Genomic DNA, 21,673 nt, shown 5'->3' on the forward strand with positions numbered 1-21,673 from the left:
CTTTTGCAGGGTGTCCATAGCATCATCTGTTCCATCTCATCCAAATGTGGCATGAGTTAGCCAACACACAAAAGCAGAATATAGTGCAACTCAGGGCTTTTCTATGCTCTGGTACCAATGTACATACATTGACAAAACAGTGGAGATCCGACTCCAGACACAATGCTTTTGAAGTGATTCCTGATCATTTCAATCATGACTCCATCAGGGTTGAGCACGCCACTGATCTGGATGGTTGGTCAGATTAGCTGTGCTCATAGGGCATGACATGACAGCAGGTGCTGCACAAACTAAGGAGCATGTGGGCTGTGAAAATCCCGGGATTTATGTTCCATAGTACCCAATAATGAACAATGCAGTCTTACTGGTGTACTAACTGGTGATCATCACAAGACCCCTTCGCACTGACGAATGATTTGCCACTCTCCATGCCCTTAATACTTGTATTGACTGTTCCTAGTACCGTACTCTTAAAACGGCCAAGCATGGTGCCCCAGCGTCATGGCCCTTAACTGCTCAATGTGATCTGTTGAGCAAAGGCACCTTATCTTGAAATCTGGGTGCTCTGCCAGCATCTATCCAACCCAGAGATGGATGCAGAGCACTCTCCACCCAGGCCTCAAATCCAGGCAATTAGGAGGTCAGTGCTGCCTGCAGACTGAGCTGAGGAAGTCAGCATTCTGAAAGTGCCATAAGAGGATAAGGCTGAGGGAGAAAGTTCCTAGAGCTGAGCACAGTTACACCACAGGTCTTCAGTACCACCTGGCCAGAGAAAATGGGCCTGATAGCTCAGGAAGTCGGCAAGTAAGATTATTAACAGGGTCACCTTGAAAGAGATGAATGAAAAGTACGGGGAGATGATTAGGGGTGTATGTCTTTTGGGGAGGTTGGAGAATAAGGTCTGTTTAGCCTGAAGCCAGGAAGGCCAAGGGGGGTGGATGTAATTCCATCTTCGACCACCTGCCACACCTCGTAGGAGAAGACGATCTAGAAACTGCGACATGAGATCGCACCCTGCAGGATATAGGTTGCAGGTACACGGTCATGAAACACTTCTAAACAAGAAGATGCTGTTGGGTGGTGATTTTACAAGGAAGATGTTTTCAGCAAAAGCTGCTTGGCTGAATCACTGGCGAGTTAAACGGGTGGTTTTCTGGAGATTGAAAAATATCCACGGGCAATTTAAGACTACTCACCTTAGAAGCCTCAGACTGAACAAGCCGATTGATTTATTGATCCTGTGTCTTAACGATGGTGTTTAAAAAAAAATGTTAAAATGGTCTTGGATCAGAGCAATGTTCAGACTCCTGGAAAAATAAGACAATGCTGAACTCAGTTACAGGCCTTTTTTGGAAACATAATATGGCACATAAGAACTGGAGAATAGTTAAATTGGGAAAACACAGAAGGAAGACAGGATATTAAAATTGGCAAATGCCTTTCCTACAACTCAAGGACTAATTAATTGTGCAGCCTCCGTATGCAAGCAAACAGCACTGCAAGCCCTCAGTCTCCCGCCACACAAGCGCAGGCAGGCTGCAGCGTCGGAAACGTTACTGTAAAATATTGCAGCATTTTACTGTATGGCCCCACCACCACATACTAAGGAGTTTCCTGCTATGATAGCGTGGGCAAGCTCAGTACAGTCACGTCTTTGATGTGCAGCTTTACCCTGAGTAACCTCTATGGAAAAAGTTACGAAGCCACATCAGAGCTCAAAAAACACAGGGCACCAGATCACAGGGGAGAGGGCCCGGGAGAGAAGGGGAAGGCGGGAGGGAACATTTGGGGTAAATGGCGGAAAATTGAGGCACAAAAGACTCCTCCAGACCAAACCGCAGCCTCCAACCTCCCTTCCTGAACCACCACACGTGCTCTGGAGCAAGAGCAGAGGAGATAACAGGGCTGGCTGGGAGCGCAGGTGAAGGGAGGCACAGGGGTACACGGGGAGCACCAGCACACCCCAGGAGCTGATAACCAGCCGTCAGGGCTTCCCAACCCTTCAGTGACAGCCTGACTCCCTCTTCTCCTTTCCTTCTCCTGGGAGGCCCCATGCTTCTCTTCCTCAGAGGGGCGAACCTCACCCCAGCGTCCCACTCTCCACTCTTTTCCAGGACAACTCTCCCTTTAGAAACCAATTCCTTTTGGTATGAAATATCATGTGTCTGGTCTCTGTTCGAGTTTTCTTGGAAAATCTGAGCAAAATTAGTTCAGCTGCTGAGTTATATCAGAAAGGGAAGGGGAAAAAAATCCCAGCTCTCCCCGAGAGCTCCAAGTGGAATTTTTGCACTCACATAACTCAAAATCAGCTCTGTATAAAAAAATGCTAAACTCATATCTGTTTCCAGTGATTCTTAAAGGTCCCTCCAATAAACTCAGCTGTTAGTGCAGCTGTCGGGGCCGTGGAAAAAGCAGTAGGGAAGCATTGTTGGCTCTGAAACATCCACCTGCATTCTTCAGACTGAGCTGAAACATCTCTATTAAAGGATGCCCCTCTGCTCACAGCCCATCAACTTGGGTAGATGAGCCCCGTGGGCCTGCACCAACCCCACACGCCCTTGCTTCTTGAAGGAAACAAGATTTGATTAGATAAAATTCAGAAAGCCTTCAGCATCCGGGGTAAGAAACTAAACTTCAGAAGACAAGACAGACTGGAAATCAGGCTACCAACGTAGCAGCAGGTATAGTTTCTATTCTTGATTTCCCTCTAGTCCCCTTCCTCACAAAAAAGAGGGGGAATTTTCCTCCTGGAGTAGCTGTTTTTACTGTCACGAGCTCGAAGCCAGGGCTGAAGGGTCGGGGGTGCTGTGCAGTTTTCCTTCTCCTGCCACCCACGGCTGAGTTTTGCAGCACCATGTTTGGGTTTCCAGTGCTGCTCTTTGTCTCCTCACTCAGAAAATGATAGGATTAAGAGGGGAAAAAATGGTTCTTGGGCTGCAAAAAAGGCAAATAGATTCAGAGAGAACAGAGCTGCACTGTCAGAAGGGAAAAGCCCTGGTATATAGTTACTCCTAAAAAAGCTTTCCCCTTAAGTGGGGTGTTCAATGGTATTAAACTCACCTCTTGCTGAAAACCTTTTTAAGCCTTCAGCTTGAAATAAAGCTGATAAACCTGCAGTAGAAAAGCCATTAATCTGTTCTACCATGTCACTCCTCATGATGTGAGTGGAGACAGATCACTTTCACACAGATGGAGGGCAATGTTTTCCTGTTCGCAGGGCACTGGTTTTTACTGCTGCGTTTGATGTCGATGGGCTGCGCAGTTACAGATGAGTTACTTCATCCCGCTGAGAGGAAGCTCCCTCACCTGCAAAAAGGGGGAAACCTTTTCCTTGGGGTTTGAGAGCAACATGTTAAACGTGGTTGGAATAGCAGCCTAACGTAACCCTGCCAGAGTTTCTCTTTTGGCATTAATGATCGTGTGTGATTTTCTTGGTTCTGCTGGACTAGAGATGAAGAAATCTGAGCAAACCCGATACCTGGTACACACACTAACGAATTAGACTTCTACTCCACAATTTGATTCCATTTCACTAAATGGAAAAATCAACACACATGCACCCCCCTCGGGCACCCTGCAAGCTGCAGCCTCATGGCAAAAGCAAACGAGAAAAGGACTGGCACCTACGTGCACTACACTGATGTTTGAGGGTTGTGCACCATGCCGGGCTGAGAGCAGGTCAGACCTGAGAGAGGCTCACGCGACACAACACTTACCACCGACACACACAAGATGGTCCTGAACCGTAGGTGAGGTGCGGGAGTGGGAGCCTCCCCCTTCCCCCTGCACAAGCGCTGGGCTACAGTCATGATCCCACTCGCTTTCCTCTCCAGCCCAACAAACAACAGCTTCACAACGAAGCAGCTCCTACATCAGGGAGATTACGGCACTCCAGAGAGCCCGTTTGCTCCAGGTAGATGGGAGGGACCCAATCCCTGGGCAAACGCTCCCCTCCAACACCATCCCCTTCTCCTCCTCCAGTCCTTGCTTAAAAGCCACCAGCCACTACCTTTGAAAAGGTACTGCCTTCATACAGCAGTCCCCAACGTGCGCAGGGGCTGAGCACCTGTGCAGCCACGCGTTGGAGCCAGGGTACAGCACTCCCGTGCTGCTGGGCAGAGAGCCCTCCAGCTGGGGATGTTTCCAGAGTCACCCTTTTATACTAAGTAACTGTTAAAGGACTGAATTCCTTAATTTCTGACTTGCCCCAGCATACATTTAAGGCTGGCACCTTGTCTTTTGTTGCACAAAGGATGCCTGACTCAAACCAGGAGACCAGGAGAACCGCTGCCCCACACGTATTTCCATAGGGCATTCAAGTATGATCCAGGGTGGGAGGGAAACCCATTGCGCTTGTCAAACCCACGTGCAGCAGCCCCGCTGTGCACTTCGCGTGGGCAAAGAGCCAAGCCTCCATGTGCCTGGTGAGCAAGAGCACGGCTTGACTCAGGGCCAGTGGTGGAGAGAATTGACCCAGCCTTGACTTCAGAGGGAGTCAGGAGAACAAACCCAGCATGGGGGCCGTCAGGATGCAACTCCCCTGCCATCTCGTACAGTGCCAGGTTTGTGTTTCTATCACTTTTGAGGATCAGTCTTGGAAAAAACCCAGAGGTTCTGTTGAAGAGAAATAAGATTGACATTTATTTTTAGCTTTAGTTTTGAAGAACTGTTTCCTTTCTTATTTCATTTCAATATTTCATTATATACTATTTTTCCTCCCTTATTTTCTGATCCTGACACTGTTGCATTCCTGATCACTAGAAAACCAGAAATCACCTTTCACTAGGACGTACAACCTCCTTCAGCACAGGATATCCAAAATCTCCCCCATGAGTATATGAGTGAGCACACAGAGATCCTAGGCCTGCCAAATTTTCAGATTTTTCCAATAGTGGGAAAATTTTATTTGAACAAAGAACGGGATTTTCAAGAATAAGAAAACTTCCTGCAGACTAGGAGTGAAAAGTCACCTGACTCTGCCTGATGAAGCTGCGGCTGAGTCATCCTCCATTCTCCGGCAAAGACACAGAATTATTTATCAGAATTCTTAAAAAAGAAAAAAAAAAAGGTATAATTTTATTTTTCTCGCTAGTATAAGCTCAAAAATTAATTTAGCTTCTTGCACTCTAACATTTGTATTAGAATAATTGTAAAAAGTAATAAAACATTGAAATAAAACCCTAAAATATATTAAAAACACAATACAGAAAAAAAACAGCACAGAAAAGTCACCATTTTTTCTCCACAAATGTATGTCTTCATGTACTTGTATAGAGTGCATAATTAAACACCCACACCAGGAAAAGAAAACAGACTCTGGACTTTGCTTATATAAATACCGATAGTCCAAAAAAGCAGTTCAGTGTGGAGTTTTCAGCCTTTTGGTGATTGGCGCTTTGTGTAAGAAGCAAAAATCTGCTTGTCATCTCGTATGTTCCTTCTGGAAAATAATTTTTCATGCTTATGTTGGACGACGAGCAAAACCTACCTTACACTACAGCAAATTAAGCAGGAAACCTGCCGGACTAGGTACTTTTCAAACCAAGTCAGCAAAAATTAACAATAAAGGAAAAGCTTCTTTTGCCAAATACATTCGCTAACCCCCTAAGCAAGTTAATCCTCACTCCTTTATCAGGTTAGACACATCTATCTGTATTACAACAACTTCTTTTCGGCATCCAGGAAAAAAAAAAAAGCAGGGAATGCAAGCAAAACAGTATTGCTGCTCTCTCTCTGCATGACTGGATGATGATGGCTGCTCACGTAAATACCGAATTCAGCAGACACCCGAAGGAACCATAGCAAAATACAGGGACAAAGGGCCTTCTTCAGCTTTAAAGCTCCATCTGGCAGCGTTTCTACTGGAGATGTCAGCCGGGAGCTCAGCACAGAGCCAGCAGGCAGCCTCTGCACCTGCAAACCCTCTGCTTGCAGAGAAACCGTGCCGCTTGATTTCCCAGCAGAAACTCTGCCCGACAGAGCTGGAGCTCTAGGACAGCAGCACGACAGCAACTGGCAGATCAATTTTTCAAAGAATTATGTTGCTTACCTGCAATGCAACATCATTTAGCCCAGTCTCAGAGATTTTAATAGCATCCTTTCTTGGGTGGTATGGCTGCAAAAGCAGTGATGTCATGGGGAGGAAGCAGTAACAATCATGTGACTGCATCCTCCCACTATAGGATATCTGATAGGAGACGGGGCCAGAGGGAGACAGACCAGTCTGTAATCCCACAGGATTAAACTGCAAGCTTCTTTACCCTACCCTACCTATTCGGTCACCATTAGAACATGTGCTGCTTCCCCCCCCATCGCCAACCTGAGCTAATTATTTTTAAAAGGGTTTGTGGATTTTTTTGCAAGAGCAATAACGATCACGTTTTTCACAAGGAAGAAGCATAGTAAGTATGCTGCTTGCAAACCAAAAAGTATTCCTGTTGACTCTGCAGCAATGCCCAGGTGTCATATCTCTATGAAATATGTAAACACAGCAGCTTGGAAATGAGACAAACCACAATTTCACCATCCCTTGCATTTTTCCTTCTCCTGGTGCTCCATTTCAAGCTCATCCAGACTGACTTCCCTCCATCTTCTGTGTCATATTTAAGCTTCTTAAGCTTACCTCAAAGGTTTTGTCCCTGTTACCTTCATGTCTTCATTCTCACCCCACTTGCAGCCTTCTGCCTTTTCTTGAAGGCAACTGTCACTGCTTGAAAGATCCCCTCTCATATACCAACCTATTTTTCCTTTTCAAAACTTCTGCTTAAATTTTACCATCAAATATTTAAAAACTATAACATCCTAAAATGTCTTATTTTTTTTAAAAAAAAGCAATTATCCTTTCACATTTTGGTTGACAGTGTATTACACCTCAGAACCGTATTTTTGAGGGGTTCTTTGGGCTTTGTTTTTTTGTTTGGTTCGGTTTGGGTTTTTTTTTTAAGGAATATTATACTCTACAATGTCTTTGAGTTCTACAAGAAAATAATAATTTCAAAAGTTCTGATTGTACAAATTTTGTAGGAGCCACTAGGATCATGTTCTGCAAGGCAGAGGTTGTAACTGTTCTTTATGAAGATGGTGTACATGTTTGAACACGTGCAATGCTGTTTGATTTCAGGACTTGCACCTTTCTGCTTGTTTTCCTGTATTTGAATATTGTGCAGACTGGTTTTACCCCTTAAGGGTGTCCAGGGATGTTCTTTGTATTACCAAGGAGATGCAACAGCAAGGTAGAGGGAGATCTTGCACAAGCACACATGAAAACATCCACAGGTGATTGAAGGCGCACATGTGACTTCCACTCACTTCAAAGGCTAAGGAACACAGCTCTGGAAGACCTTTTTGTCCCAGTGTGTTCGGGCAGGTATTTGTGGATGAGCTAAGCAGGCAGTCTGGCCCAGCCAAGCAAGCCAGCTGGTACAAGGTGTACAAAACCTTTTTTTCAGAATGGCTGCACAACTCCTCCAAATCTTGTCTATAAGCTGAAGAAAGTTCCTGTCCTCCTTATTTCCTGTAAGGACTCCCCATACAGAAGCGACACATTTTGGATTTTATTATGAAATTTGAACACTTAGCTTGCTTCACCTGAAGTTCCCACACCTTTCTGGAGCAAGAAGCATGCCTTTAGAGAAGAGATTTGATTATGCCCTTCATACACGGCACTGCAGACGACAGTTCTCTACCAGTCATAGATCAGTAATAGCCCCAGGCCCACTATAACCATGTCAGTGAAGCGTGGAAAAGTGATAGAAGTCCTAACTTCCTGCCAGTGTCTGCTCTTTGTGCCCATTAGAATCAGTATTAATAGGCCAGCTGAATTCTGTGGAGGAAGTTAAACAAACACTGAGCACTTAATTTTCTTGATAATGTTATCTGCAATTTTCCTTAATCAGTTTATGAGGGAAACATGGAAAACAGCAAGCAGCATTTAGTTCGTCAGACACAAACATCTATACCTGGGAACTTTTGTGCCACAGGACACACACTGTAACACAAACACGATGTCCTAGACACAGAATACTAATTTCATGCACTAACCAAATGAGCGGAACGGTCTCAATCTCCCATTTTTTTCCTGGACAGGCTTCCCTAAATTCACTTCCCAGTTTTCTTGTCTCTATTACCACAGCTGAACTCATCCAGTCTCCTGCTGAACATGTACTTTTAGTTGGATGGTCTAACTGCAAACAAACTAAAGGGACAGAATACCTAATTCTCTATAGAAAATGTGATTCTATAACCTAGATATGTATGTTCAAATTTAAGAGATTATTAGAAATCATAAGAAACAGTTCCTAAGAAGCTTTTAACTCCAAGAATACTGAGATTTTCCAAAGTGCAAGCAAATCATTTAAATTGACATTTAGAGATTCCAAAACCAAATCAACTTCACTCTTTGTTATTTTCTTCCAATGATACTCTGTTAATTGTGTGGTCTCAGGAAAAAGAAAATACTCTTCACATAATGTTTCAGAAAAGATTGCTCTTGCTTTTGCTAGCCTGCAGTTTCTCAAGTCTCTCAATAAATACATTTTCCTTCTCTCAGAGATATAGCACTCCATAGTTAAAAAGGAGACTGGACTCAAAACAAGCTGTAAAGTGCCCTCTTCCCTAAAAACGTGATTCAAACTTTAGGTTTACATCTGCTGAAAACAAAATACATAGCTCACCTAATTCCTAAAAAATATTTGCTCTTTTTATATAGCACTTAACCTTTATGTCTTGCAAAGTGCTTACAAGAACTGCAGCAAGTAATACATATAAGACTTCATTCTTATAACGGAAAACCCATACCGACATACCCATGATAGCTTTTGTTGTTGATCCTGATGGTAGTGAAACAGAGAGGGCCGGTATTCCAAATGACTATTTCTAGCAGACTGTTTAAAAATAACCTAAACTTTGTCATACCCTTAATGCCTTGCAAATACTGGACAGAGACAGGAGTCAAATGTCAGTACCATGATTTTGCCTGTGCTCCTGCAGCTTAAGGTTGCAGAGAGAAACTGAGAAACAGCCTTTCTGCAGTGATGCAAGTTTAACATTTCCTTTGTGAAAGCAGCAGTAAAGTTCAGCCTAAAAAGATTAACCTGTATTCTTTTTGCGTGGCTTCCACTTGGAATTAGTCATAAGAAAGATATTACAGAACTAATAATGTTAACTTACTTCCAATACAAATCTACGAAGTACAAACTTCTGTTGGAAAAAAAGGCAGTTCAACATGTCATAAGTGGAGCTACCCAAGAATTCCGGGAACATTCAACTGATACAGCTGTCAGCTTACCGTGAGCAGTAAGCTCGTGGGTGAACATACCTGCCATTCCTTACACTCTGCATCCCTTTCAGGTCTTCAGCGTAACCTCTCTAGGATCTCTGATCTCACAGATTTCCTCTCTTATTTGAAAATTCATTACATTCACCTAAATGACAGTGTTATTCAAACCAGAAAATTTCTTTATGAAAGCATCGTGAATGTGGCAAATATAAACCGTTCAAACAATGTCTTACACTGTGACATATAACAAAACTCTATTTCTGTTTATGGCAAATTATTTTATTTTGTAGAAGAAATACTTTCAAATAATACAAAAATGACACAATCATACAGAACTGTGACAAAAACAAGAGAGATGAATACTGAATATGATAACTCATTACCACATCAAGACAGAACTCACTGCAGCAGTCAGAATCACGGACCCACAAGATAACACCGACGGCATCTCACAGCAGTCACTATTTAAAAACACCAACTGAACCCCCTGACAGAGAGACCACCAGATGTTGCCACTTCGTTATACAGCCACAGAACAATTTAGGGTGGAAGGGAGGTCCCTATCCCAACCCCTGCTCAAAGCAGGCCTAACGCAACCAGGATGCTCCAGGCTACATCCAGTCAAGTCCTCAACCCCTCCATGGACTAAGAGCTCCACCTCTCTGGGCAACCTCTTCCAGTATCTGACCACCCTCATGGGAACACGGTGTTGTCTGTTCTTTGTATACAGCAAGTACTTCCGGTGTCACTGCATGGTAACTTTTGATAAACACGACTATGTGAGGGCCTCCACTGAAAATGAGATGCGAAATTCTGACTAACTGGTCTTTTCAAGTAATGAGCACTGAAAAGCTTGCTGTCCCTATACTTTTACCCCAACACTAAAATTTTCTTACAGAATTTGGTTTTTATCTGCATAGTTTCTGAATATGTCTAGTTGTGCCCAAGGAACCCAATATACATCCACCAAAGCTTGCTGGCAAAAACAGACTTCAGGATGGTTAGCATGATAAATGCTAAATATACTTTAATTTCACATATATTGCTATATGATCGAATCATTTGATGCCTGTAATGATTATAGGCCATACTAGGAAACAGGGAATACTACCTTAAAATTAAATGTCTGCGTTGATCATCCTCATTGATTAATGATTTAGGTTTACAATTTTTTTTCCATTACTTTTTGCCTCAGTTTGGACAAGTAAAAGCAATTCAGTTTCACGTTCAGGTTTTCCTGATCTTTGACAAGGTAACAGAGTATAAGCTCTTGAAACTCACAAAGAACACTTACAAAATATTTGAAAATATTCTGATTGGTTCTGACAAGTCTGTTTAGTTTTTGACTGTTGTTGTTTTGGTTTTCTGACATATAAAAATCTGGAACCAATTTGACCTTTAATTAAGAGACAGCGTGATTTTCCTTCTAGGAGATTCCAGCAATTTGCAAAGTCAGTCTTGTGTTGGGCACCTCTCTTTGCAGGTAATGTATAATTAGAAAAATATGAGAAACTCTATTATAGTAGCTTAGTAAAGAAGTATTTTTACATACTTGCAGGATGCAAGGACACTAAACTGGCATTCTCGGGAATTTAGGGCGACAGTCTTCCATTAAAGTAAAAATATTTCTTAGCAGATTTTAGCTGGTCCAACCAGCAATCAAGTGAGCTGTACCTTCCAGCACTACACACCTTCCTCCTGGGAACTGTCACTGTTCAACAGAACCTGCATGCAGTAGCCTCAAAGCACATCCTTTAGGATGAACAAATGTTTAAGCACCCTTACTTAATGCAGCTGCTCTCCGAAATCAGTGCATAGGTACTTTCCTGAATCAGATCAGAATCTTTAGAACTGTAGAAATTACTATAGCATTCCTTTAGCAGTCTTTCCACACAGCCAGCTCACACTGCTCTTTTAACTCCCTTTTCATTAAATAGCAAAACAAAGACCTGTCACCCTTTTCCTTCCTCCGTTTAAATTGAGAATCTAGTTAAGAATATAAAGATACTTTAGACACAACTGAAATGAAAACAATCTATTAGTGCACAGTAAGAACATGCAAATGAATTCTGCAATGGTTAACATCACTTCTAATCAGTGTTAAACACATTGCAGGTGATAATATTTTGCTATAACACAGACAGTGCTAAAGGATACAATGTACATAATAAGCTACAGATAATAAAGCTGAAAAAAGTGACAATTTTAGAACATAGTATTTTCATTTCAGGTATCAGAAACAAAACCAGCTCAATGGTTCCATTCTACTGTATGACAAATACTGAAGAACAAAATTTCAGTCTTAAAATACATCTTAAAGTAGGTATTTTCCTTCAAGGAAAAAAGGCACTATAAATAAATTACACTACAGTGAATTTGCCTGAACTCACTTTGTTTCTGTCTTCCAGCCTTTAAGTCAAATAAAACAGCATAAAAACTGTACACGCTCTTAACAGGATAGTCGATCTTTTATAAAATAAGTTGTCTTCAGAGATGTCAGTTTCACAACAAGGAAAAACCAAGCCTTGTTGCAGTCGCTATTATAAAATATATACGTATATATATTTATATATATGTTTTTGTTTACTTTTACTTTTTTTACTTTTTTTATTTTTTACAAAATGTGTATATTAGCTTTTGCACAATTTTTTTTTAAAGAAACTTGGCTAATCTAATAACTTCATTAAAATAAAAGCGATAAATACTTCATGTTTACAATGTAACATGTCATACATCATCAGCTGGCAGAGGAGGTATGTTAATCCTTGGTCTTGTAAAAAAAGCTATCTTCTCTCTGTGATCAAAACAAGATAAAAAGGAAGTCAGTCACATATACGCCTACATTTTTTTTCCCCCTAAGAACATGGTTTCTTTACTCTAGTTAGTATTTGTTACTTACATACTGAACTGATGGTTTATTTGAGTACAAGAAACTTACAAAAACTATTAAACCTCACTGTATACTTCTGGCAACATTCCATTGAACACAACTACTGTTTTTGAAAATTTAGGTGGAAGCTTTATACAACACATTGAACATCAGTCACAGCTGACTGTAAAAAAGGTTTCACAGGACAAGCCCTGCATAAACCCCTTCTGCAATGCAAAGTTCACCCTTGTACATTTTGCAATAATGCCTAAAAAAAAAAAAAAAAGAGGAAAAAAAAGCATTCAGACTCATCTTTTTGCTTCTTTATTGAGCAAACCGTACGTGCTGTAAAGCGTCACAAGAAATGGATGTGTGCATAAAAAGGGCACGAGTTTAAACAAGGCAGGCAGCTTTTGCTTCATTTTCTACATCTGATTTTATTCAATTCCCCATATCTTTTTATATCTCAGTAGACAAAGCATAAAACCCCTTCTCTTCTTACCAGAAAGATAAGATGCTAAAACAACCTTAAAATTTCTATTCCTCTTACTTTCTCCCCACCTTTGTGAGAAAGACCTTTCCAATATAATTCAAGCAAAACAATCACATTAAAGGACAGACAGCTTTTCTATTGCACTTAAGTATTCCCTGCAAAAAAGTTCAAAAAATGTAAACACTGGATGAAATAGTATAATGTCACACTGTAGCTGAGCTATCCGCCACATATATGCTGCACTAACATCTTCTTACTCTGTTACTCTCACAATAAAAATTACAAAAATCTTAATGCTGAATAAAGTCTTCCTGTGAAATGCACATTGTTTATCAATGCCACTTGTACACAAAATAAACTGTCAGCAAAAAAAAATGAAGCTAAGAGAGGACACATACCATGTGAACACAGATGAAATAGGAAAAAAAGTCCAAAGAAAAGGCTTCTTGAGAGAAAGCTGGAATATTATCGATTAATTTTTAAGGAGAGAGTGTTAATAGTAATGTATATGTATTACATTAAAGAAACTATTTATGCCCACACCCTTACACTGAAGAACTGACAAATCATTTGACCATAATAGTGACTAGGCTAAGTTAAAACAATTACCTAAGCTATGTTTGCACTCAAAGACTTTTTTTTTTTTTTATTTCACATGTTTTAGAATTGTAACACTGCAATTTTACCTTAGCTTTGGCTCTTTGCACTACAAATAATTCAAAGGAAGCTCATGTGTCTAAATCAATAGTTAAAAATTACTGGCTATAGAGAAGACACACAGAATTTCAGCTAAATGCTTCAGAGCGCTTTAACCTCTCTAATGAACTGTTGCTATGCTATTTCAGCACATGTTACGACTTACCTAAAAGTCTGCACCTGAATAGGCTCCTTCTGATTCTGCCCACGCAACTGGTATATTTCTTTTGATGCTTTCTTTAGCATCTTTTCAGCTGCTTGCTCTTGGTGATGTTCAAATTTGGTCTGTCTGGTCTGAAAAGAGGAGTATAATGCTTAAAATGGTCATGCAAATAAATAAAACACAAGAATACCCCCGTTAAAATAATGGATTTTTTCCCACTCACCACAGTAAAACCACACAAGTACATTGTCTGAAACAGCTGATCATCTAAGAACTATAAATTCAAAAGACTGACAGCATTGTTTCATTTCTTAAATGCTCTTCAGACAGACATGTATTAAATTAATGAAATTTACTGTACATAGATCTGTCAAACACGACCTTAAAATAAATTTAGGCTCACTCTTCATCTCTGATAATCCAATGACAATTTTGTTTGTTGTGCAGTTTTCGCCACTTTTTGCCTGTAACTTCTTTCTCTAAGAACAGGAAAAAAATCACAGACCTAGAGAACATTCCAAATACTTGTAAAAAATGAAATTTCATCAAATCAGCAACATTTATTTCAAAGACCAGAAGTAAGGAAATTATTAAAGTTCCAATAATAAATATCTAAAACAAATAACCCAAACCAAAACAAAAAAAAAACCCAAATGAAAACGAAAAGTGCCACTGGCAAATATCACCATTGTCCAGTAACTGTCCTCAAATATAGTGTGGTAATAACCAATGCAATAATTTTTATTGTGCTGACTTCAAGAATATAGAAGCAACATTCATTGTTTGAAGTTCTGTAAAAACAGCTCTTCAGAGATCTTGTCACAATCAGCAAATTTTGAAACCAGAAGTTTCTGAACATGTTGAGGGCTCATCTCATATTACCATACCTGCCTTTCTGCTTCCTTCAACAAGTTTCGGAATCGCTCATCGCGAAGGACCCAGTGGGGTAGATCTGTCTGCCCTCTGAGTTGGGCATCTTCCAGACGTTGTCTCAACTCTCTTAAAACACATATCTCCTCGTTCAGCTGTCTCTGTCTAGTTCTGGATGCCTGGAGATCCAGCTCCAGGTCTAAGGATGTCCTTGCCATAAGCTCAGCCAAAGATGATCTGCAGGACTGCTGAGTTATTAGGATTCAAATAAAATGCACAATATATTACTCTCAACATGGTATACTGGTCTATCTTTAGCTATACAGAGCATACGTTTTCTGTACTTGCTTCACACACAAAGTCTTTCTTGACACAAAGTTTTGGAGAGATTATTTATATCCCATAGTGAAAGGCTAACTAGCTGTAGGGGTTTTCTGTACCATAAACTTTTTCAATTAATGCTTTCTACTACCTCCTTTTACAGTCTCCTTTTGGCTTATAAATATTTAACTAATTTAAGTTTATGGACTGAACTTTCATGTTATGATGATAATAAAAGGGATGCAGTATGAAAAACTCATAATGGAGTCATGACATCAGAAAAAACTGTACTGAGCAAGATTCCCCTTAAAGGGCTTTATTCAATACTGGTTTTAAGATACATTCTGAATCAAAATGGAAGGCATGGCTGTCTACTTGCCTGCACCAGCAAGAAATTAACTTCTGCTGACCAGGCTAAACTTTATGCAATTCATATACAAGACATTAACGCCTTACGTGCCCTTCTCTGCCCACTGGTTCTGCAGTGTGCGGGGTGGCACAGGGGTGAAAGGAGAGCTTAACCTATTCGTTCCTGAATACTTGGACCTCAAATACTACAGTTTGCTAGGCTGTGTGAGAGGGGAGTTGGATATTTTACTGTCACATTCACACACCCTTCTTTGGGCCTGCAGCCTGCATCATAAACTAGATTTTAAAGATTTAACAAAGTTTACATCTAAATCAATACAAGTTCAGTCCCTGTTAAACTAATTTTTGTCTGCCGTGCTTTTTTTCCCTCCTCAATAATTGTTCACAACTATATTTCACTGCTCTTCGTCTACCTTTTAGCTTAAAAAAAACGAAATCAAACCCAAAACACACACCCCTCCTCCAATTACATTACCGAAGCCTTATACGTTTCCTAAAAACATCAGAGTGTATCTGTAGACATCTAAAGATTAGGTATAAAAGAACCAGTGTTCTACTTAGTGTAAAGTAAAAATCAGTTTCCTGGGTATACCTGCTTATACCGTAGAGTACGCCTCTCCAATGTATTCCGGACAAAAGGGGACTTCCTTGGCAGAGTTGAACTGTCACTGTCACTGCGATACAGCTGATTAGAAAAGATATTGAAAATACACGTTGCTTACAAGGTTGTCTACATTAAGAAATCTGGATTTTTTTTTTCTTTTGCATTTGAGATTTATTTTTAAAAATACACTGAAACTGCCTTGTTTTAAGCAACTGATTTTTTTCAGCTTTAATTTTTTACAAAAATTTATATATAGTAGTGCTCATACTGTATAGTTACAATAATTCAAGAAAACTTCAAAACCATCAGTGCTTTACAGCTAAGTTTCATCAAGTATTCTACTAAATATCCAAGACTATGTAACCTAAAAAAAAAGGGGGAGGGGAGAGTTAAAGGCAATAATATTTCTTCCTAAAGCATTTACTGTCATGGGCAGGAACAATATAGTCTTACACTTTTCCCCCCCTCTGATTTTAAGTAAATGCAGATTAAGTGAGGGTGTTTAACAAACTTTTCCTTTTTGCACTATCTTTGTTCTGGTATGTAAGGGTGTTTTACTTACATTCCCTATATCATAAACAGATATGGAACCCAGAAATCAAACTGAAGAATTTGAAGGGGTCCATAGATGCACTGTGTGCAATGTAAATAAGAGAGCAAAAACCAGAAGATGCTTGGTTTAGGAAAAAAACATAAAAGTTAAAAATCATTACTGCATTTTCAAACTCAAGCTCTCAAAAGCTATGTCCATTCCACCAATATTGCAAAATCAACACCCGTGTATTGATCTGCAATACAGTGAGCCAACTGATTATGTCTTTTGCCATTGAACATAGCAACGAGCTAACGTGAGCTCGAAAACTATTGTGTCGATCCTCAGTTACTTTCACTAGTGCACCCAGGAATCCTAGGTCACACTGTAACAGGCATCCTATGACTGACATTCATGACAGTAACCAGAGTCATAAGAATATTTATGCAATAACCCTAAGATTATGCATTCAGTCCCCTTTCCCAAACTTTTAGGTACCTGAAAGTTAAACACAGCTTCTAAGCTAACTCTTTATACACCTCATTAGACAGCATTGTACCTCTGTAAAATCAATCACCCTAGCCTAACATCTAAGGTTGCCAGGGAAAAGAGCTTAATATCTAATTTGTCACAGATGCTTAAATTTTAAATGAAATAGATTCAGGTTTAAACTCTTAAAAAGAACAAGGGGACCTCTTCCTCACTGCAACGTTTAAATTCAATGAAAGATTATTCAATAATATTAAAAAGTAGCATACGTTTCCTATAAATCTAATAAAGTCTTAAGAAGAAATTATCAAAAATGTACAAAATACTTGTGTGGAGGCCCCTCCCCCCCTTTCTTTTCAAGCCTTACTCACTCTGCAAACATATTGACTTCGTGCTCCAGGCGAGAAGGTCTGGGAACGAACAATAGTGCTACTGCGAACAAAAGCAGAACCCCGTGGCCTGCGGCTAGTTCTCTCTTTTGGAAGAATAGCAACTTCTTCGGGAAACAGATCCTCAGTGTTAGTTTCCTTATCAACCTAAAATTTCAATGCAGAAAACATTTTTATTTTTTCCTTATTTCTCTCTCTCTCTCGCCAAAAACAATCAGACAATTCAACAATATCAAAAGTAAACAATTTGCCCTGCTAGTTAGGTTCAAGTTTTAATGAGCACTGAGAACGGAGGATGAATCACCTCATTTTTTAAAAGGTTTTAAAACTAGGTCATTCAAAATTATAAGATTACCTTTCAGAAGCCTTTGCTGGAACAGTAACAATTATGAGTTGCAGTTATAATATGAATCATAGCTGCAGAGCACAAAGACTGCATTCAGCATTGGCAACTGGGCATTAACCAAGCTACCACCTGATCTCCAGCCTCAACAGAAAACTGAGTCATCTTTCAATAAGCAAGGTGACTCTGAAGCCAGCAACCACCTTAAAACTGGAGGAAGTCAAATGAAGAGAAGAAACTCGACAAAAGGGAACTGAAAGACTGCTGAAACAATGATAAAAGAACACTAAAATATTCAGAAATACAGAAAACATACGCTACTGTAGCAAAGCTTCCAAACTTTAATATAACTCACTCCTCAATAAGGAGGTATGATCTTCCCTAAAGGCAACACAAGTGGCTTATGTTCCTCTACTTCAATGGAAGTGTGCTGATTTCAGCTTGTTCAAGATTATTTTCAATGTCTCATATCTTGAATACAAAAGATTTTAAATACATCAGTTTCAGCACAATTGTTGTCAAAATTTCCGCTGTATTTATTGTAACACTGAAACAACAATGCAGGTCTTAAAACATTAAGCTTCTTCCCAATTCCTTCAAAAATTCTTATTTCTAAGAGCATTGGAAATTTGATCATGATATTTTCTGTTATAATTTCAGGTCAACACAGACATTGATAGGAGCACATATTTGCAGATTAGATAAAGGTTATAGTAAAAATAGCTTGCCTTTTGATATAAAAAAACTAACTCTGTCCAGAAATAACTAGTAAGCAAACAAAAAATCCAGCCCTGACGAGGGTGTTTTTAACAACCCAAAAGGCACAGCGCTGTTATTAAGGCAGTGGTCATTCTGAGTTGTTAATGTCATATTTGATTCTTCTCTTTCCTGATCAATTCGGACTCAAACTCAAGGAGCAGCAGTAACACACTCTGTGTGCACCAGGCAGCGTGGCCGTTGCTGTACTGCAGTGACTTCTCTCATTACCTTTAGTGGTGGAGGCTGCATTTTTCCAGAACTGTACTGGCCTGCTTGGATTGCAAACATGTGTCCAGCTAACGAATCCCCGCAAAATGGCTCTGGATAAGGAGGACTAGTCTGGGTGCAATTACTGCATCCACTGTCAACAGATTCTGCTTGCCAACTCCTGAAGTCAGAACATCACAAGAATTTTGTAGGTATTAAAAAAACCCATGCAATTATGTGTCACGTTTATATATTTCATTATCCAGATCAGTTTAGCATTTTAGAGTATTATTTCTGCAATAAAAACACAGAATTTTCAAAGGCAGAACATATCACACTTGTATTTCTGCAGATGCACACAAGTAAACACACTTCATGCCAAAAAAAAAAAAAAAACAAAAAAAACAAACCACCTTCCCTCATTTTCTTAAAGCTTATGTTCTGGTCTTTATAACAATACTAAGAAAACAGTAACAAAAAGAACAACACAACTCATATAAAAAACTAGGAGTATTATTAATGATGAAATAGCATTGTAATAAACCCTGAAATAGTTAAGAGCTGTGTTTTGTGTTCACTCCATAAGCAGTGCATTGCATATCTATCTTTGACATTTTCCCATGTCACCACAAAATTTTACTTATTTTTTAGTACAGTGCTATTGCAAACCCATTACAGTTGCCTCCCTAGCTAAATTTCTGTTTGATATACTGTTTTCCCACTCCCCAAACACCATGTCCTCTAAACTCAGCCAGCTATTCAAATAAGGTTTTTTCCTGTTTGCACATCACCACATAATAACAGAATTTTATACTCATAACACTAACAGGGAGCAGATCTCAGAATAACGACTTGCTGTTTCTCCTGCTGTATTTCAGACTATACCCATAGTGTAAATATCATTCGTCTGTTTGATGAGGTGTTTAAACTACTATTTTTACCTTTCTGATATGGCTTCTGCCTGATCTTCCTTTCTTTCCATCTCCAGGATTTCCTCCTCTGTGTACTCCAGTTTCACTCTCTCTTCTGCCAACTCTCTCTCAACTGCTTCCAGTTGGGCAGTGGTCCTAGCTAACAGGGCTGTCACTGCGTCCTGAAAGGTAAACTAGACTTCAGATAAAACCATTTGAACAAGCCAATGTATTTAATGTACATTTTTCAGAGAAAGCAAAATAAAAACATAACCATTGTATGTTCCTTTAAAAAAAAAAAAAAATCTGTCCCGAATCTTAATGATCAAAAAGTACGTGGAGTTCCACGAATGCAACTTCTCACAGAAACCACAAGACTTTATCTCACTGTGGAGCACCATCCAGCAAGTTTGGTAAGAAGAGACCTCTGAAGGTCACCTAGTCTGATGTCCTGCCCAAAGCAGGGACAGCTTGATAGCCACATCAGGTTGCCCAGGGTACAATCAAGGGCTGAAAAATCTCCAAGGATGGAAGTTGCACAGCCTTTCTTGACAACCTCTTGAAGTGCAGTGGCAGAAATTTTTAATGAGTTTAGTTAGTTGGACTGGCAGTGTGCACACAAACAGTACAGAGTACTATTTCAAGCACCTGTCCAGATACGATCTAGCTTTAATTATTCTTTTAAAATCCAGCTCTTGCCCCAAGAGCTAAATTAAGGTATCACCTTCTGCGCACCTCGAAAACAAACTGCACCCGAGATAAAATCACAAACAACCACCCAGCAAGTCAAATAAAGTAAACAAATCACTTTTTTAAAGCCATACTGTTTTAACTGTAGTTACATTTCCAGAAGACTGGGGAATACTTTCTTCACACTGGTTTTTGTTCTTTGCTCTCAGGGGGTCTGAACCAGTGAAGATCTGAACAGTATACCACTGAAGCTGCATTTCACCAGAACTCTCTGCATCAGTCAGGTTTATCTGAGCAATGCCCTGTAAACAACAAACAACATTGACCACAGTAAGACCAACATATACTGCAGGATAGACACTTTCTCATTTAAAGAGTATTTTACTTATAATGTAAAAAATCCACTTTATCAAATACTAATAGTGTCTCTTAAAAAGAGATAGTTTTGTTCTGTTGTGTTATGATGTCTAAGATACTGAATTTCTTGCCTCTTGCTTACTACCAGGAAGGATCAGAGTAGATATTGCATTCTTTTAAGTTGAAAAATAAAATTTCTATGACTGATGTAGACATGATTGTAACAGCTGACAGCTCTTAATGTTTTGTTAAAAAGCTCCTCTCAATTACATATCTGATTTCTACATTTGCTTAAATTAATATTGCTCTTAACAGTATTACTTTAATCTGGTATCTTTTGAGAGAACTATATTCTGAGATACCCCTCTGTTCTATGGTCCTCAGAGGCACGTTCCAAAGGGGAAAAAAAAAAAAGTCTTGCAAAACAACTTATTTTTTTCTGCCTATTTATATCATAAGGTAGTCAAATTGGCCATAAAGCCATTTTTCCACTTTCCAAGCCATCCTTATGTCTCCCAGATTTAGGTGAAAACAGGTTTAATGGAGGCTTCCCATTAAAAGTATTCCCAACTTTAAAGTAGCCCTACTCCATCAGACAGTGCTCATGTAAGAAATTTCTGAGTGGTACTGACCTAAACGAAAAATAGCTGTGAGAAAATCCATGCCTTCTTTTTTGTGTCGTTTGTTTTTTGTTTTGTTTTTGTTTGTTTGTTTTGTTTTGTTTTTGATTTGGTTGGTTTTTTTTTTTTTTAATCGGTTCACTAGCTGGACCTACTGATGATTTTATATTAGCTAGCCTTTAATTACTGCTTTTGACTTTATCTGGCTATCTCTACAACCTGTTCATTTCCATGCTAATGGACCACATGCCAAGAATGTTTTCGTTTACATCACTGGAAAAATAATGTAAAAGTTGTTTTTACTTCTCACAAAAATAGCTGGATGCAATGATTCTAATTGTAAAGGCAGTAGGAAATGTATACAGAAACTGCATTCAACTTTAAGCAAGTAAAGAAACAGTTAACTAGAAAATAATAATGAAAAAAATCATTGTATTGTTTTTCCAAGATGAATGTTCCCTGGGGCTCTGTTTAAACAGGTATATAAAAGGACAATGGAGAAAAGTTTTTGCGACTAACAAAATAATGTCATATCAGGATACAACGTGTTACTGAGAATGTCATTTTGTGTCAGTATACTGGACGCTACTTTTCTTTTATATATAAACCAGAGCTGTCTTCTAATTATCTACTTGCTCTGATGCAGTGTAAGAAAGAAACATATATCGGATACTTACACTTTTGCATCAGAGTTGGAAAATGTTTAAGACATGC

At 39.4% G+C, this 21,673-nt stretch overlaps 2 protein-coding genes across 9 annotated transcripts in view; both read right to left on the reverse strand.

Moving 5' to 3' along the window:
- The window catches only part of CLCN4 (chloride voltage-gated channel 4), a 46,906-nt gene extending 38,040 nt beyond the window's left edge, over positions 1–8,866 (reverse strand). For 2 of the 4 annotated variants that reach the window (XM_068423551.1, XM_068423526.1), the window contains exons 1-3: positions 8,805–8,856; positions 3,061–3,306; positions 1,197–1,307 (exon numbers count right to left, since the gene is read on the reverse strand). Coding sequence is in view for 1 of the 4 variants with exons in the window: in XM_068423541.1 (XP_068279642.1) it covers positions 8,805–8,808 (4 nt within the window). In the remaining 3 variants the exon portion in view is untranslated. Of the gene's footprint in view, positions 1–1,196; positions 1,308–3,060; positions 3,307–8,804 lie in introns of all 4 variants that reach the window. The other 2 variants (XM_068423532.1, XM_068423541.1) reach the window with 2 other exon arrangements.
- A 668-nt stretch (positions 8,867–9,534) lies between these two features.
- Positions 9,535–21,673, reverse strand: part of WWC3 (WWC family member 3) — a 107,469-nt gene continuing 95,330 nt past the window's right edge. For 3 of the 5 annotated variants that reach the window (XM_068425094.1, XM_068425098.1, XM_068425099.1), the window contains 8 exons: positions 20,117–20,284; positions 19,323–19,474; positions 18,403–18,562; positions 17,055–17,219; positions 15,651–15,743; positions 14,386–14,616; positions 13,502–13,629; positions 9,535–12,071 (listed from right to left, as the gene is read on the reverse strand). In XM_068425094.1, the coding sequence (XP_068281195.1) occupies positions 12,005–12,071; positions 13,502–13,629; positions 14,386–14,616; positions 15,651–15,743; positions 17,055–17,219; positions 18,403–18,562; positions 19,323–19,474; positions 20,117–20,284 (1,164 nt within the window). In that variant the 3' untranslated portion in view covers positions 9,535–12,004. The remainder of the gene's footprint in view (positions 12,072–13,501; positions 13,630–14,385; positions 14,617–15,650; positions 15,744–17,054; positions 17,220–18,402; positions 18,563–19,322; positions 19,475–20,116; positions 20,285–21,673) is intronic. The other 2 variants (XM_068425097.1, XM_068425095.1) reach the window with 2 other exon arrangements.

Source organism: Nyctibius grandis, chromosome 2 (assembly GCF_013368605.1).
Source record: "Nyctibius grandis isolate bNycGra1 chromosome 2, bNycGra1.pri, whole genome shotgun sequence".
NCBI classification, from domain to species: Eukaryota; Metazoa; Chordata; class Aves; order Nyctibiiformes; family Nyctibiidae; genus Nyctibius; species Nyctibius grandis.